Genomic DNA, 14,408 nt, shown 5'->3' on the forward strand with positions numbered 1-14,408 from the left:
TGCGTCGCGGGCGATCGAGTACTGCCCTGGTACTGCCCGTATAATGGCGCCAGGCTTCACGCGCGCGTCACACTCCTCACACGGCACACACGCGCGCGGCGCGGGGCGGGCGCGGCTTGCTAGATGCTACTAAAAACTGGCATCTACTCAGCCACAATCAGAGGCGAGTCATCGCCTATCGATTCGTCACGCATAGAAGATATATAGACACGAGAGCCCATTGAAGAGCAAAATTTCAAAATGCATGCAATGAGCGCATCACATATCACAGTGAGTTCAACTCCCGTCTCCCGTCTCCGGACTCCGCCCCGCCGTGCTACACTTGCTAGATCACCTCCGCGGCGGAGCGGACACTACACTACTTGCGTGCGAGCTGTACTCGCTCTACACCCACGCACATCGCCGCATCGACCGACTCAGAAAAGCCCTTCCAAAACAGCCCCGTGTTCTCGCGGATTATCGACGGGAACTGTTTGCGGTCCTGGTAGAACGAGCCGCGCATGGTTGCGTCGCCCGGACTCGACAGCCCTGGGTCGGTCAGCAAGCACCCGCCCAGCTGCGAGCAGACAGCCTGCAGCCGCCTGTCTACGGGCGTGCTGCCCGACCTATTCACACCGGGCACAGCGAGGGGCTTGAAACGCCGCCGCCCCACACTGCCGCCGGCCAACTAGCAACTTGGCGCGGGGCTATACTCCCCGCGCGCATGCCAAAGCAGCGAGGCTGAAACCTCGCGGCAATCTCGACTCACCTCGGCTCACCTCGGCTCACATCTCAGCTCATCTCAGCTCACTTCTCAGCTCACATTCTCGGCTCCTCTCTCTGGCGCGCGCACCACCCCCCAAAACTGCGAGTCGCCCTCAGCAGCTGCTTTGCCATCGCCGGCCGCACCTGTTCACAGCGACGCGGCGTGAAGAGACGCCGTTCACGGGGGAAGGGGGGGGGGGGCGCTTAACGCCTGACGGACGGTCTCACGTGAAGGACGGCCGGCGCTTGCCCGAGCGCCTCTCCTCCGCCACCGCAACACGCACCGCAAAGGCGTGCGTCGCGAAGCCGCTGTACCTGGCGGCCACGGGGGGGTGAGGGGGGGGGGGAGTGGTGAGCGAGGCATGGAGTGGTGCGTTGACATGGCGCGGCCGCAGCTAATTTCGGCTGATCTCGCGGCCGCCTGCAGTAGTTTCCCCCACGCCCGCCGCCCGGGCCGCCGCCCGCGCCGCCGCCCGCGCCGCTCCCGCCGGGCCGGACGAGGCGGGGTGCGGTGCCCTTCCTCCTCGTCAGATCTGACGGCCGGGCCGTCGAGGCAGTGGCTTCCCCCCGCTCGGCCCTGGGCTCGGCCTCGGGGCAGGCGAGCGGGCGGAGGGAGGCGTTGCTACCCGCCGCGAGACTGCTGCAGCGTCGTTGACTGGGGCAGGAGGGGGGGGGGGGGGGTTGGAGTTTTCGACGGTTGGGTGGTGACAAGACCCTTGCGGGAATCAGATGTCCCCAACTACCAACGGTCGTGGTTGGTCGCAAAAGAAAAAGCGCCGTTCACGTAAACGGCGTCGAGAAGCCCGCCGATTTTGATCGACAATCGCGAGATCGACCGCCGTCGTCAAGACAGGCTCTCTCCCTTCCTCTCGTCCATCCTCTCCTCTCTCCTCTCCGGCATCATGGCAGTCGATATGTCAGCTGGGAGAGACGACGGCCCCGTGTCCCAGCTCGGACGGAGGCTCAGTGGGATGTGGGGCGACAATGAGCCGCCCACAGAGGCCAAGAAGTGGCTGAAGCACAAGGCGGCGATCGGCAAGCGCAGCACCACGGAGAAGATGAATCGCGCAATCTTTCTCAAAAACCATAAGGTGCTCTCCTTCCCCGAAGCCAAGGCGAGCGACGCGTTCAAGGCGTACCTCAAAGCAGAGGAGGTGTTCCTAAAGACCGAGGAGTGCCTCCTCGCCAGCTACGCCGAGCTGGTGGCCTTCCAGGCGCCTCTCCCGCCAGCCACGCCGTGACTCGCAATCCTTCTCCTGAGATCTCGATCCCTGCCCGGCGCCAGGCGGGCCTCAGTCCCTTCGCAGCGAGCTTGGCTGCCGGCGCGCGTGCCTTTGCGGTGGACGGCGCGCTTGGTCCCTCGCTGGCGCCCTCTGGCTCCGCCGCCTTCTCCACCGCCATGAGCGCGGCGGAGCTCGCCTTCAAGACGAAACTGGCAGACGCGATGGCCGCGCCAGCCTAGATGCGGAAGCAGAGGCGCTCCCCAGATCTCCCCATATCTCGAGGCCTGGCGCGGGAGCATAACCCGTGTGTCCAAACTGGCGCTCGAGACGACGCGTGGGCGCGGCGGCATCCCCGCTGTCGTCAGCGGCATTCGTAGCCCTCGCATTCACGCGATGCTCTGAGTACACCGCTCGACGCCGCACTCCCACCTCCCCACCACCACCACCACGCTAAAGTGCTCATGGCTGTGTAGGAGACGGCCATCCTGCCGGCGGTACGGCGCAAGGCCACCGCGATGGCCGCCGTCCGGCGCCCTAGATGCAGACGAGACGCGCCCGTGCGTTGCGGCTAGCAGTCGAAAGGCGTCACGGCCTCGGGAGATTACCCGAGATTACCCGAGATTACCCGAGCGGCTAGCAGTCGACAGGCGTCACGGCCTCGGGAGATTACCCGAGATTACCCGAGATTACCCGAGCGGCTAGCAGTCGAAAGGCGTCACGGCCTCGGGAGATTACCCGAGATTACCCGAGATTACCCGAGCGGCTAGCAGTCGACAGGCGTCACGGCCTCGGGAGATTACCCGAGATTACCCGAGATTACCCGAGCGGCTAGCAGTCGACAGGCGTCACGGCCTCGGGAGATTACCCGAGATTACCCGAGATTACCCGAGCGGCTAGCAGTCGACAGGCGTTACGGCCTCGGCTGCCTTCAGCTGTGTTCGCTGCGCGCGTGGCCCGTGACACTCAATGCGCCGCGAGTGCACTGCAGACTCCGCGCTGCCCGCCCGCTGCACTAGGTGTGGCAGCACATCTCGGAGCTGCAGGTGCGTACCAGCAACCACCCTCCTCCTCACTAGCAGTTGTGAGCACCACACGGCTTGTCACCATCGGCTGTTCGGAGCGCAGGTGCTGAAGCTGAACGCAGACTATTACGCGGACAAGTACCAGAGGCTGCAGGAGAAGGCGGGCACGCAGCAGGCCAGCAAGAGATCACCCGAGATCACCCGAGATCACCCGAGATCACCCGAGATCACCCGAGCCAAGCAGCCGCGAGACGGATACACCGCGGTGTACCTTACCTCGGCTGCACCTCGGCTATACCCCGGCTAATCTCGGCTAATCACGGCTAATCTCGGCTAACCTCGGCAGGCCAAGCTCGACGACAACCGCGAGAAGAGCGAGGCGGCGTCGGCGGCGTGGGACGAGGCGTCGGCCGCGCTGCTGGTCGTATTTCAGGGCTACGCGGCCATCGGCACCCCTCTGGTCCGCCGTAAGCTCTCCTTCACACCCTCCCTCCTCTACGCGCCTCTCTTTTCTTTTCGTAGGCAACACTCTGCTCTGCCGCGAGTTCGAGCTGCTGAAGAGCGCGCAGGCAGAGGGCAGCAGTAGCCAGCAGCCCGTTGCTCTAAAGGTGCTGCCCGGGCCCGCGCCTGAGCAAAAACATCCGGACGCCCACAGGCGGAGGCATACGAGGCCATGTCGGCCGAGGTGGCCGCGCTGGAGCTGCAGCGCCCCAAGTACCAGGACGAGAGACCCGACGTCGAGCTGCCGGAAGTTGGAGGCGGGACAGTCGGCCTCGCTTCGCTCGCCCGCGCCTCCAGCGCGGCGTCGGAGCCCGACGAGGCCGCGCCACCGCTCTCTCCGCGGGCGGTAGAGGGGGAGGGGGGGGACTCGCCTTCCAACCCGACTCCGGTCGAGTTGAGCTGAGATGCCTTTGGTTTCGGCGGTGGCTTACGTGGGAAAACGGTGGTGTTTCCGGCTGTGCCCGGACGGTACGTACGTTGGAGCGGGTGACAAATCTACAATGTGCATGATCCTGTTCCGACGACGCGGTTTTTCTTTTTCTTGTGCGCGATACATCCTGCAGGTGTGTATGTCCGCCTCCAGCCCCCCCCCCTGGCAGCCGCCCCCGCCGGGTTGTTGTGCAGTATATGGGCCACGATGTCTCAAATATGAAGGGGTTTTGACTCCTACCGCGTACCGGCTCCTGTCACTCTCCTGTGTCCTGACGCTATCCCTGGCAGCTCTAATGACCAGGATCAGTAGTGTTGTGATAGAGGGTGCCCATACTAGCGCAGGAGCTGCCACACTCGCCCGGACCGTCCCCTTCTGGGGCCGGTTCCGCAGCCCGCGAGAGCCGACAGCGGGGCCGTGCCGCGGGTGCCTACTGCCGAGTGCCACAAACACTGCGCCGTCCCGCCATCACCTACAGGCTGTCTTTGTGATGGTTGGGATGTCCAAACGCCACCATCTTGTGGCTCTTGCGACCTCAAACCCGCGAGCTGCATGCGTGGTCGTGACGTCGACAGACGCCCGATGACCACGGTGAAGCTGAGCCGGAACGAGTCGATAAATCTCGTCTGAGCCCGTGGCGGTCGCCGGCTGAGTCGCTGTGCACGGGCCGGTACCTCAGGCGTCACCTCCGCAGCCTCAGGTCTCACACTCCATCACCTCCGACGGGACGCCTTCGGTGGCACGCTAGTTTGCGTGCAAATTTGCTGCAAATTTGACATTTCAAATCCATAAGAGCGTGACACTATGGATTCCGGGTGACACAGGTTTCACGGACACAGTCACCTTGCCTCGGACAGCGCGGCTCTACTTGCTATCGAGACGAGCAGAGGGCACACAGCACATGCTACATGTGCAACATGTACATGTACATGTTGTGCATGTGCATGTTGTGATGATGCGGCGCCGATGGGGGCAGATACCAGGACGAGGACGACCGGTGAGCGGCATGTGTGCAAGTCATGCGAACGCCGCGTTGCCCAGCCCCACGAGGGGCGCTCTTTCAGGAGACAGGCCCCAGCGTAGCCTGGCGCGAGTGCAGCCAGGGTCCTACTCTTGTGCACAAGTATTACTATGGCATATGCCAGCAAATAAGACAGCAATTGCAGCAAATTTGACAAATCTTATGGTTTTCGAGTGACAGTATGGATTCCGGGTGACACAGGTTCAGCGGGCGCTGTGGCGCTGCGGCGCCGTCTCCCCGCCCTGTCCACGGAGCAGGCGCGCGGCGGCACGGCCCTCCACCGGCTGCGGGAGGTGCGCACTTCCCAGTGGAAGCACCAGATGCTCCCTCAGCACACGCAGCTGTGCGCAGCGCAGCGCAGGGGCCACGCCACGCAAAGCCGACCCTCAGTCTGGCCGAGAGGCTGTCTGCGGAAGGCCTGGCAAGCGCGCACTCGCCTCCTCCGCGGCCATGCCCTCCGCCCGGGCGAGCGAGCAACACAAGAGTGGAGGCGGATCGCCATACTGTTGTGGCCTAAAGTCTGCGCACAGGTTGTGAGGATCACGATGCCGGCGTGACCAAAAAACTGACGGATCCGCTCCTGACAGTGGCATGCACCGCGCTGCGGCGCGTGCCACTGACCACTGTCTTTGTTTGAAGTTAAAAGTCGAATCAGAGCGCCGTCGGCGCTGATCCTTGTTTTCCTCCCACGGACCAGTCCGGGACCGCTCCGGGACGCACGCCGGCGAACGAAGCACCATCAAGCTGCTGTACGGCCCCGGCATCGCCTTCCCAGGCTTAGCTAGACTGAGAGATATTGTGGACATGATTGGTCTCAATATATACACTGACACTGAACCTCGCCCAGAGCTCGTCCCGGTCCGTCACGGCCATCCTCGGCCTCCGGAGGGCCCCCGGCCGCGGCGCGGTGCGGCGGCGTCACAAATCCGACCACAGAGCACCGGGACGCGGTCGGGCGATCTGAGGCCCAACTAGGCGTATGCATTGCCCATCCAGGGCTATCATCTGGACCTATCAACAGGCGCCTGCGGCGCCGTGCTCAGGAGCTGCTGCTCCAATCTGTTCACACTTTCGTACGGCACAGTACTCGACCCGCATTTTTTTCTTTTGGAAGGTACTGTTGTGAAAACGAAGCTGTTGCGAAACCGAAGCCCGGTCGTGTACCTCCGCCGCCCGCGGGCCGGATTACCGCGCTTCACACGGGCGGGCCCTACTCGCTTAGTGTGGGTAAACCATAATACCAGGTACGGTACTATGAACAGAGTAGCCCATAAAAGTCGCCGCGGCAGATAACGCCGAGCCGGCCTGCTGCCGGCTCGCACGGCAGCCTTTTCCTCTCGACCAGCCTCAACTTCCGTACAGTCAACATTTTGTCGCTGCGTGCTCGTGGCGAGCTGTGGCGGCGGTCGAAGTTGGCCCAGATTCGACGACGAGCGCCGGACGATAGTACCGCCTCTGTTCGCCCTGTGCATGTCAGGCCAGGCTGCAGCAGGGCACTACCAACGTGCTGCCCTGCTGCAGCCTGACCTTGCCCACTGTGCACAGCCGCCAGAGCACCACCACCGCCCGGCATCGTGTCACGGCGAGCTCCTTCTGCGCCCCCCGGCATCGTGTCACGGCGAGCTCCTTCTGCGCCCGCTCGCGAGGCTCTCGCGCTGGCACACTTTGGCCATCTGCTGCTCGCGTTCGGCGAGCTCTTCTCCGCAATCCTGCCACGGTGCCGCCACCACACACCTTCTGGCCGGCCTGAGCCGCGCGGACTCGCCGGCGGGGGCAACGTGTCGACCTCTCTCTCTGGTGCACCACGGGCCGCAACGGCCTGCTAGCAGCGTGCGCGAGGAGGCAGTGTGCCGGCACAGTCGAGCCGGAGCATCGGGTTCTTGATGCTTGTGGGGTCGAGTTTGACCTTATGTGGCATAATATGCAACAATAAGGCTATGCTATCTCCCGGCTTTTTGAGATATGATCCCTCAAAGTCGAATTATGGTTTAAACTGGTGACCATAGTACCGTCTGTCTTGTTTGCGTTTCTTCCAACGAATACTTTAAAGTCTCGACAATCACTAAGCTGCTTATGTGGCACCGCAGAGGCTCCCTTGGGGATGCCTGAGGCCACCCCAACCACTCACCAAGCCTTCCGTGGACGAATTCAAACCTACTTTTATGGTTTACCCACACTAAGCGAGTACCGCTACCTCACTTGTAGTGAGCGTCGGGCTGGTGGTTCGACACCGAGTTTGAAAGATCTGTTTCTCTACGTCTCTCTTCACAGGAAAATACTGTGAAGAAAAGCGGAGAAAAAAACAGAAACCTTTTCTGCCTCGGCCTTAGCCGTCGGTACTCCGAAAGCGTGCTATCCAAGTAGCACGCAGCCGGGTCCCGAAGGTGTCCCATCCCAAATTCGTGCTGTCGACAGACCAGATTCGTGGTCCCTTGGTCGACTACACCCGCCTTTGGACGGTAGCCCGACACAATACATTTGTCTGTCTTTTTGGAATTTTTGGTTCGCTTACCCCTTGAGTCGCAGACCTCGGATATGTCCGCGAGCAAGGCTGACGATGCTGCGCTCTATCCTTGCCGCATCGACGACCCGTTCTTGCTCTCCCTCCATCCCACCGTGCGCCGAGCTCTCGCGTGGGTCTTTGTGACACTGCTCGCGTCGATGTACTACCTCCTTCCTGCGACCGTCCTGGTGTCGCTCGCACTCGCCACGTCCGGCCACGTGACGACCGCAGCAGCGATCGGCCTCGTCTTGCTCGGCGGGTCGCTCCTCCCGCTGCACGAGCGGCCATACACGCGTCGCCTCTGCCAGGCTGCCTTCATGCCCCGCAGTACTGGCTCCTCCTCTCGGCCTCCGCGAACCTCTACTCCAGGTCTATCATATCGCAACCTCTAGTGAATCTTCTGTGCTGATCGCACACCATGCCTCCGCCAGGTCTACTACGAGCTCTTCCGCCTGCGACACAACCTCACGCAGGAGCGGATCCGCAGGCGGGGCGAGGGGCCGCGTCGAGCGGACATGTCCGGGACACGTCCACGACACGCCTGTGGCATGTCGGCAGGCTGGTCGAGGACTGCGTCGAGCGGGGCGAGCGCTACATCCTCGGCATGCACCCGCACGGGGTGGTGCCGCTGCAGGTGCTGCTTTGGGTGGCGTTCGCGGACCAGTACCTCCGCACGGCAGAGCACGGCACGGTGTATGGCTTCGGAGGCATGGCGAGCGTGATCTGCTACCTGCCCGGCCTGCGCACGCTAATGGGCTGGTGAGCAGCCGGAGCCAGACCTCGGCCATCTCTCGGCCATCTCTCGGCCGTCTCTCGGCATGCTCTCGGCCGCCTCTCGGCCGCATCAAGTGGGCGGAGATGGTACGCCCGAGAAAGAGAGGGGCCGCCGGTCCATCAGAGAAACGCCGTGAGCAGGTGGACAGGACTGCCCGCCACGTACTCCATCCAGATCTCGGCCAGATCTCGCCAGCCTATTCGCAGGTGGACGGGGATGCCTGCCACGTACTCCAACCTCAAGCGCAACCTGACGAGCGGCTCCGGCGCAACCTTCTTGCGGGCAAAGCACCCGGGCCGGAACCTGTACATGCTGCCCGGCGGCGTCGCCGAGATCTTCACGGCGCAGCCGGCAAGGTGTGTTTGGCTGTGTGCGGAGGGCCGCGCCTCGCCACACACCTCGGCCTGAGGTAGTGAAGGAGGTAGCGTAGGCACGTCGCCGTGTGGAAGCCTCGGCGCGGGCTCTGCTCGCCTCGCGCCGGTCGAGAGCCGGAGCCCTGCACGACCCTTCCCCGACCCTTCGCCTAGGCCCGCGGCTTGCAGGCGAGGACGAGGCGAGGAGCCTTGCACGACCCTTCCCCGAACTTTCGCTTAGGCGCGGGCTCTGCCGCCTCGCGCTCGAGACGGGCGCGCGGCTGACGCCGATGTACGTGTTTGGGGGCAACGACTTCTACTTCCAGTCCCTCACGTCTCGGCCTTTGGCTGGGCAGTCAGGGAGCGAGGGCCCGTCCTCTCCTGACTGATGATGCGCGAGTAGGTCCGATTCGTGGCTCGCGAGGACGTCACGCTCGTTCGGCGAGACGCAGCCGAGAGATAGCCGAGAGACAGCCGAGAGACAGCCGAGAGACAGCCGAGAGGCAGCCGAGAGGCAGCCGAGAGGCAGCCGAGGTGCAGCCGAGGTGCAGCCGAGGTGCAGCCGAGGGGCAGCCGAGGTGCAGCCGAGGTGCAGCCGAGGTGCAGCCGAGGACGTCACACTTGCTCGACGATAGCGTCAGCCCTTCCCTCTGGCTATCTCCGTCCCCTTGCGGAGAGTGAGCCTCCTCCCGCCCGCCCGCCCGCCCGCCGCGCACAGGCTGCAGCGTCACCCTCTTCTGGGGCCGCTGGTGGTGGCTGCCCACGGTGCCGCTCACGCCGCCGCACGGCTGTACCATCGCCATCGCGGAGCCGCTGCCCTCGCGGCGCGCCGCCGCCGCCGACGGGCGGCCGTCGGACGACGAGGTGGGAGTTAGAGCCGAGATGTGGCAGAGATACAGCCGCGATATGGCCGACGGAGGAGGTGGACGAGGCGTTGCACACACGCCGGGCCTCGCGCTTGCAGTGCCGCGGGGCTCCTGCTTGTCTCATGACGCGGAGTCGGCGGCCCCGCGCAAGCGCTGGCGGAGAAGCTCCCGCTGTTACCCTTCTCTTAGGTGGAGGCACTGCACGCCGAGTACGAGCGAGCACTCGTCGAAGTGTTTGATCAGTACAAGGCGGCGGCGGGCTACCCGGACGCAGAGCTGACTGTGCTGTGATCACGGCGCGCGTGCGAGGCGCACTCAGTCTCACGTGTCTTTGTGTTTTATCTCCGCCCAGCTCGCACCGCCAAGCAATACGCGGTCCGTTTTCTTGTTTCACAGGATGTGGATCCCTACCTATGTCCTACCTTTCTCTACATTTGTGCCAAGGAACGAAAGAAAACAGCAATTAGCCGAGACAGTTTATTGTGTCTCTTTTGGACCGGACGTGCGCTCGTGCGGACCACGGTATCCGATACACCTCGATCTCCGCTACGCTGAATAAATAGTCCGTAATAAGTTGTTGGTGTTCAGACCGCCTTCCCTTACACGTCAGCGCCTTGCGAGATATGATGGTTCGACACTCGTGTCCCGTGCATCTCAACTTCGGCGATGGGCCGCCCCCGCCGGGGCCGCGTCGCTGCGTGGGGAAAGATCGCCGGGCCGCAAAGCCGTGCAACGCACGTTTGCGTGCTCGCGCCGAGGTCCTTAGCCAGGAGCATGTGCGACACCTATTGAACGTTGCCGGGGACCCTCATGATAGAGACTTGGGTGCTGAGAAGAGAACTCGAGTACCCCGCGCCTTTCGGTGCGGATCGGGAAAGCACGAGCGCGCGAGGTTCTTGTAGAGGCCGTCGACGATCAGCTGCTGAGGCGTAACTTCGAACATGCGCGCAAAGAGGCACCCGCCTCGTGCTGGGTCCCTCTCATGAGCCATGATGATGGGCAGTCTGGCCGCGCGCGCCGCTGTGACTTGCTTCGCTAGCAGCTCGTCAGACCAGGTTGACGAGTTGAGGTAGAGCAGCATGTGGGTAGCTTCTCCGTTGGAGCCGTCTCGATTGATGCTGTTACTACTCACTCGACGGCTGAGCCATTGAAGCGCATTGGTCGCCTGGCTCTCTTGCTTATCGAGAAGCCCTGGAGGTGGAACTTCGGTGAGGACGATACGGGGGAACGCAACGTGTAGCTCCTCGGCTAGAGCTCGCGCGCCGCGGTTTGCGGTCGATGTCCAAAGAATGAGTGGCTGCGTGAAGCTGAGGCCCTCACTACGGAGCTCACCAGGGAGGTAAAGCGGCAGGTTGCTCTTCCCGCAGTATCTTGGCGTCTGCAGTAGCGTCGCTTCGGCAATCAGCTTTAGGGAGACGAGCTGGAACTCACGAATCCGATGCCAAGGGATTGGCTGACGATTGTCGAAGACTCCATTCTGCAGCTCGGCGGGGCACTCCGCGCGGAGCTCGGCGAGTGCACCGCCTCCCTTCTCCGGATCCACCTCCTGGACGAGCACAATGGGCTTGTTGTTAGCTAAAGCAGCGCGCACCTCGCGCTGGCAATTTACCGAGCGAAGGTAGCCCCGTGATAGGAACAGAAGCACGACACGAGAGTTCGAGATGTACTCCTCCAGAGCGGCGATGCCCTCAAGGTCGTCTACATCGAGGAAGACTTCGACACCAGGCAGAAGCAACCGCAACTGGTTCTTGATCACCGCGGCCGCGTCTTGCCCCGTCGACCAGATGTGGCTCAGAAATAGGTGCCACCGCATGCCTTCCGTGAGCGTCCGTCCGTCTCGCAGCGGCTCGCGCCCGCTGCTAACGAGGCGGAAGGTGGGTGCGCGGCTTGCCGCTGTGTAGAGCCACAGAACGAGGGTGAGCCCAATGCCGAGGAGGGCGGTGGTGAAGGAGAGAAAGATTGTCGCGAGCTCGAGCTGGTCGAGCCCAAACTCGCCGCACGTCTGTGTGTCCGTCTCGAGCAGCGAGCACGAGTTGATGGTGAGGGTGGCGAGGTAGACGAGGACGAGGCCGATATTGGCGAACATGGAGAGCCGCCCGTCGAGCGTGCGCTTGTACGGCGAGAGGACGTACTGCAGGGTGAGGAAGAGCATCGAGACGAGCAGCGCGATGATGACGCGGAGCTGCTTCGAGCCCTGCGGTGTTGGTGAGCACGAGGCCGGTCAGAGAGGGGAGGTGCAGCTGAGCATTCGCCGAGATAGCCGAGATGTGGGCGTGTGCGCTCCTGCGTGTTGATGAGCACGAAGCCGGTCAGCGTCAGCTTGCGGACGAGGTCGAGCGGCTCCCAGTAGAAGGCGCTATCCTCGTAGTCCCTCCAGAGAAAGTCGGTCGCACGCAAGAGAGGTGTCGACTGGCGCGTCATAATGTCGCGCCGTGAGGCGAGTAGCAAGCCAAGGTACAACAGAGGCGCGCCGATGGGCCACACGAAGAGCAGCACATACGCCCACCGCTTCACCGTGGCGTACTCTGGCGTGCTGCAGTCGAGGGAGAGGTCGTCGGCGAGGTAGGCGCGGTACGGCTCCTGCCCCCCCGGGAGGACCGCGTCCCGTGTCGGAAACTCGATGCAGTTGAAGGTGCGGAGGATGCGCGTGCTGGTGGAGGTAACTAGCAAGAACTGGAGAATCACGATGAGCGGCAGTGCACCCAACAGGCCGCGCCACAGCGCGGCACGAGTCAAACTTGCACTACTTGCGAGCTCCCAGGCGCAGCTGCCGAGGGTCGCGAGGAGGATGGGCGCAAAGGGCAAAAAGCCCCAGGCAATCAGGCGGGTGAGGTAGGAGCCATAGCACGCGGGCGGTAGGAAAAGATCGAGGTCGAAGATATCGACGGCGTTGAAGAGGTTGGCCCACTCGCTCAGCTGCGGCGGCAGCTCGACCTCGTACACGGCCGGCACGACTGCGACTACCTGAAAGAGGTTGATCAGCTGCTTTGTCTTGCATAGCATCCCCGCCCGCTTCCACAGCAACGCCATCCGACGACCCATCAGGACGAGCGCGCGCGCCACCTTGCCCGAAGGGACCCACGAGCTGCGGATCACCTTGAGAGTGCCGAGGCCGAGAGCGCCCGCCGTGAAGAGCAGACCGACGAGCAGCATCACCGACTCCGCCGGCCGGTCGCACGGCTGGCAGCGCGCCTTCGAGTTGAGGAAGTAGCGGATGCCGTTGTCGGTCGTGTTGGTGCAGACCTCGCACTTTGGGCCCTCGTAGAAGGGGTGGCAGAGGGCGTTGCCATCCTCCGACGAGTCGACGCCGCCGCGGCACGGGCTCCACTCGTCGCCCATCACCTGCGGCAGCGAGGGAGGAGAGTTGAGGGTGGCAGCGAGGGTGGCAGCGAGGGCGGAGGGGTAGAAGGGGTGGAGGCGGCGATGGAAGGAACCTTGCATGCAAACAGCGTTGACGACGCGTTCGAGGCGCGCCACCAGCCGCTCGACACGTTGAGCGAGCCTACAGGGAAGGTTCCGAGAGGCTTCAGGGAAGGCTCCAGGCAACCTCTGCCCGGCACGTAGAGTGCGCCGATGCGTGTGTCGACTCCGCAGGTGAAGGACACGACGCCTCCCTGCGGAGAGGAAGGCGGGGCCGGGCACGACTTGCACGCCTTGGTGGAGGCCTGGGCCTCCCCTAGGACGAGGAAGAAGTCCTCGTCGCACACGTCGCACGCCGTGGACCCTTGGCCGTACGTCGTCGTGCCGTCGTTGCAAGGGTCGGGGACGGTGCTGCCCGCCGGGCAAGTGAAGCCGACTGGGCACTGCGTGCACTCGTCCTCCTTCGTCAGGTTCGTCGCGGCCGAGTACGAGCCCTCGGGGCACGGCCGAGGCACGCTCGTCCCCGCCGGGCAGAAGTTGCCCTCGGTGCACGGGCGGGGCTCCGTCGTGGCGGCCTCGGGGCACCGCTGGCCCACGGGGCAGAGGCCGGCGCAGAAGGCCGACTTCTGGTCGTCGGCATCGCTCGAGCCTAGAATGCCGGGGGCGCAGGCGTACGGCAGGTCGACATCGAGGGCAGAGGTTGGCACCTGGTACAGAGATACGCCGAGCAGCGCGGGCGTCGCCTCCCAATTGCAGGGCTGAACAAAGGCGACGGGGAACTGTTTGCACTCGTCGTTCTGCGCGTCCGTCTCGGTCTTGCACTTGTCGAATAGACCCCGGCAGACGTCGTCCGCACAGTCGGCAGGAAGCTGCCGGTAGATCTCGCATCTCGAGTGCGGGATCCAGTACCCGGGAGGCAAAGGCAGGCGGTAGGACACCTCGGGCGCGCCGCTGAATGCGATCGAGCTCCCTTGGCTTGCCGTTCCGCTCTCCAGCAGGGTCCCGTTCTCCAGCGTCAAGCGCCCGCTCACAATGTAAACGAGGCCGCCTTCCTCGGTGGCAGTGCTATCTGCGAGACGGACCCGGTTCAGCGTGGTCTCGCTCTCCGTCCCACCGTCAATGTGCAGAGCCCCACCCTTGACTGCGCTGCAGCCGGTAATGTTGACCTCGCTCAGCTCCACCTCGCGAACCTTGACAATCCTGATGGCCCCGCCCAAGCCCTGGGCGTTCTCGCCTTCTGTACCAGTCTCAGCGCTGCAGCGCGTTATCTCCACCGACTCCAGTCGCAAGCTGCCCCTGGCGGCGTAAATGGCTCCGCCGGAGTTCGCAGCGGAGCAGTCCTGTATGCGAACGTCACGCAAGCTCACGTCGGAGTCATCCATGCGGACCGCACCGCCATCAGCTTCCGCCTGGCAATTCGCCAAGACGAGCCCTTCCAACCAGAGCGTTGCCTTGTTTTTCAGGATAAAGAGGCTGTCCAGCGCATCGGTGCCGTCGATGGTGGCGCCAGTGGTGCTGCCTGAGCTGCGGATGGTGACGTCTACTCCGTCAAGGACGAGAGACTGGCTGAGCCTGACGTTCGCGCCGGGCTGCAGGTAGATGTCTGTCAT

General features: G+C 63.6%; 5 protein-coding genes across 5 annotated transcripts; 3 read left to right on the forward strand and 2 right to left on the reverse strand.

The window, feature by feature from the left end:
- Positions 1-358: 358 nt before the first annotated feature.
- EMIHUDRAFT_201908 (hypothetical protein) lies at positions 359-876 on the reverse strand (the record flags this gene model as incomplete). Its single annotated transcript, XM_005786608.1, has 2 exons — positions 359-581; positions 836-876. The coding sequence occupies 2 exons, from the start codon at positions 874-876 to the stop codon at positions 359-361; spliced, it is 264 nt and encodes an 87-aa protein (XP_005786665.1).
- Positions 877-1,640: 764 nt separating this feature from the next.
- EMIHUDRAFT_433938 (hypothetical protein) lies at positions 1,641-4,048 on the forward strand. The gene is made up of 4 exons (XM_005786609.1): positions 1,641-1,802; positions 3,363-3,449; positions 3,523-3,558; positions 3,645-4,048. The coding sequence occupies exons 1-4, from the start codon at positions 1,647-1,649 to the stop codon at positions 3,891-3,893; spliced, it is 528 nt and encodes a 175-aa protein (XP_005786666.1). The 5' UTR covers positions 1,641-1,646; the 3' UTR covers positions 3,894-4,048.
- Positions 4,049-8,435: 4,387 nt separating this feature from the next.
- EMIHUDRAFT_201911 (hypothetical protein) lies at positions 8,436-8,961 on the forward strand (the record flags this gene model as incomplete). The annotated part of the gene is made up of 2 exons (XM_005786610.1): positions 8,436-8,575; positions 8,814-8,961. 2 exons carry the CDS (start codon positions 8,436-8,438, stop codon positions 8,959-8,961), a joined length of 288 nt encoding a protein of 95 aa, XP_005786667.1.
- A 517-nt stretch (positions 8,962-9,478) lies between these two features.
- On the forward strand, positions 9,479-9,729 carry EMIHUDRAFT_201912 (hypothetical protein; the record flags this gene model as incomplete). The annotated part of the gene is made up of 2 exons (XM_005786611.1): positions 9,479-9,535; positions 9,628-9,729. The coding sequence occupies 2 exons, from the start codon at positions 9,479-9,481 to the stop codon at positions 9,727-9,729; spliced, it is 159 nt and encodes a 52-aa protein (XP_005786668.1).
- A 517-nt stretch (positions 9,730-10,246) lies between these two features.
- On the reverse strand, positions 10,247-14,408 carry EMIHUDRAFT_201913 (hypothetical protein; the record flags this gene model as incomplete). Its single annotated transcript, XM_005786612.1, has 4 exons — positions 10,247-10,629; positions 10,771-11,632; positions 11,740-12,765; positions 12,999-14,408. The coding sequence occupies 4 exons, from the start codon at positions 14,406-14,408 to the stop codon at positions 10,247-10,249; spliced, it is 3,681 nt and encodes a 1,226-aa protein (XP_005786669.1).

Source organism: Emiliania huxleyi, assembly GCF_000372725.1.
Source record: "Emiliania huxleyi CCMP1516 chromosome Unknown EMIHUscaffold_15, whole genome shotgun sequence".
Classification (NCBI taxonomy): Eukaryota; Haptophyta; order Isochrysidales; family Noelaerhabdaceae; genus Emiliania; species Emiliania huxleyi.

What these genes read in the sequence shown, in the direction of transcription:
- EMIHUDRAFT_433938 (XM_005786609.1), top strand. Translation starts at nt 1,647, where the DNA reads ATGGCAGTCGATATGTCAGCTGGGAGAGACGACGGCCCCGTGTCCCAG. An exon ending in CGGCCATCGGCACCCCTCTG is followed by an intron (nt 3,450 to 3,522) that starts GTCCGCCGTAAG and finishes GGCAACACTCTG; the next exon opens with CTCTGCCGCGAGTTCGAGCT. An exon ending in AGCTGCTGAAGAGCGCGCAG is followed by an intron (nt 3,559 to 3,644) that starts GCAGAGGGCAGC and finishes GGACGCCCACAG; the next exon opens with GCGGAGGCATACGAGGCCAT.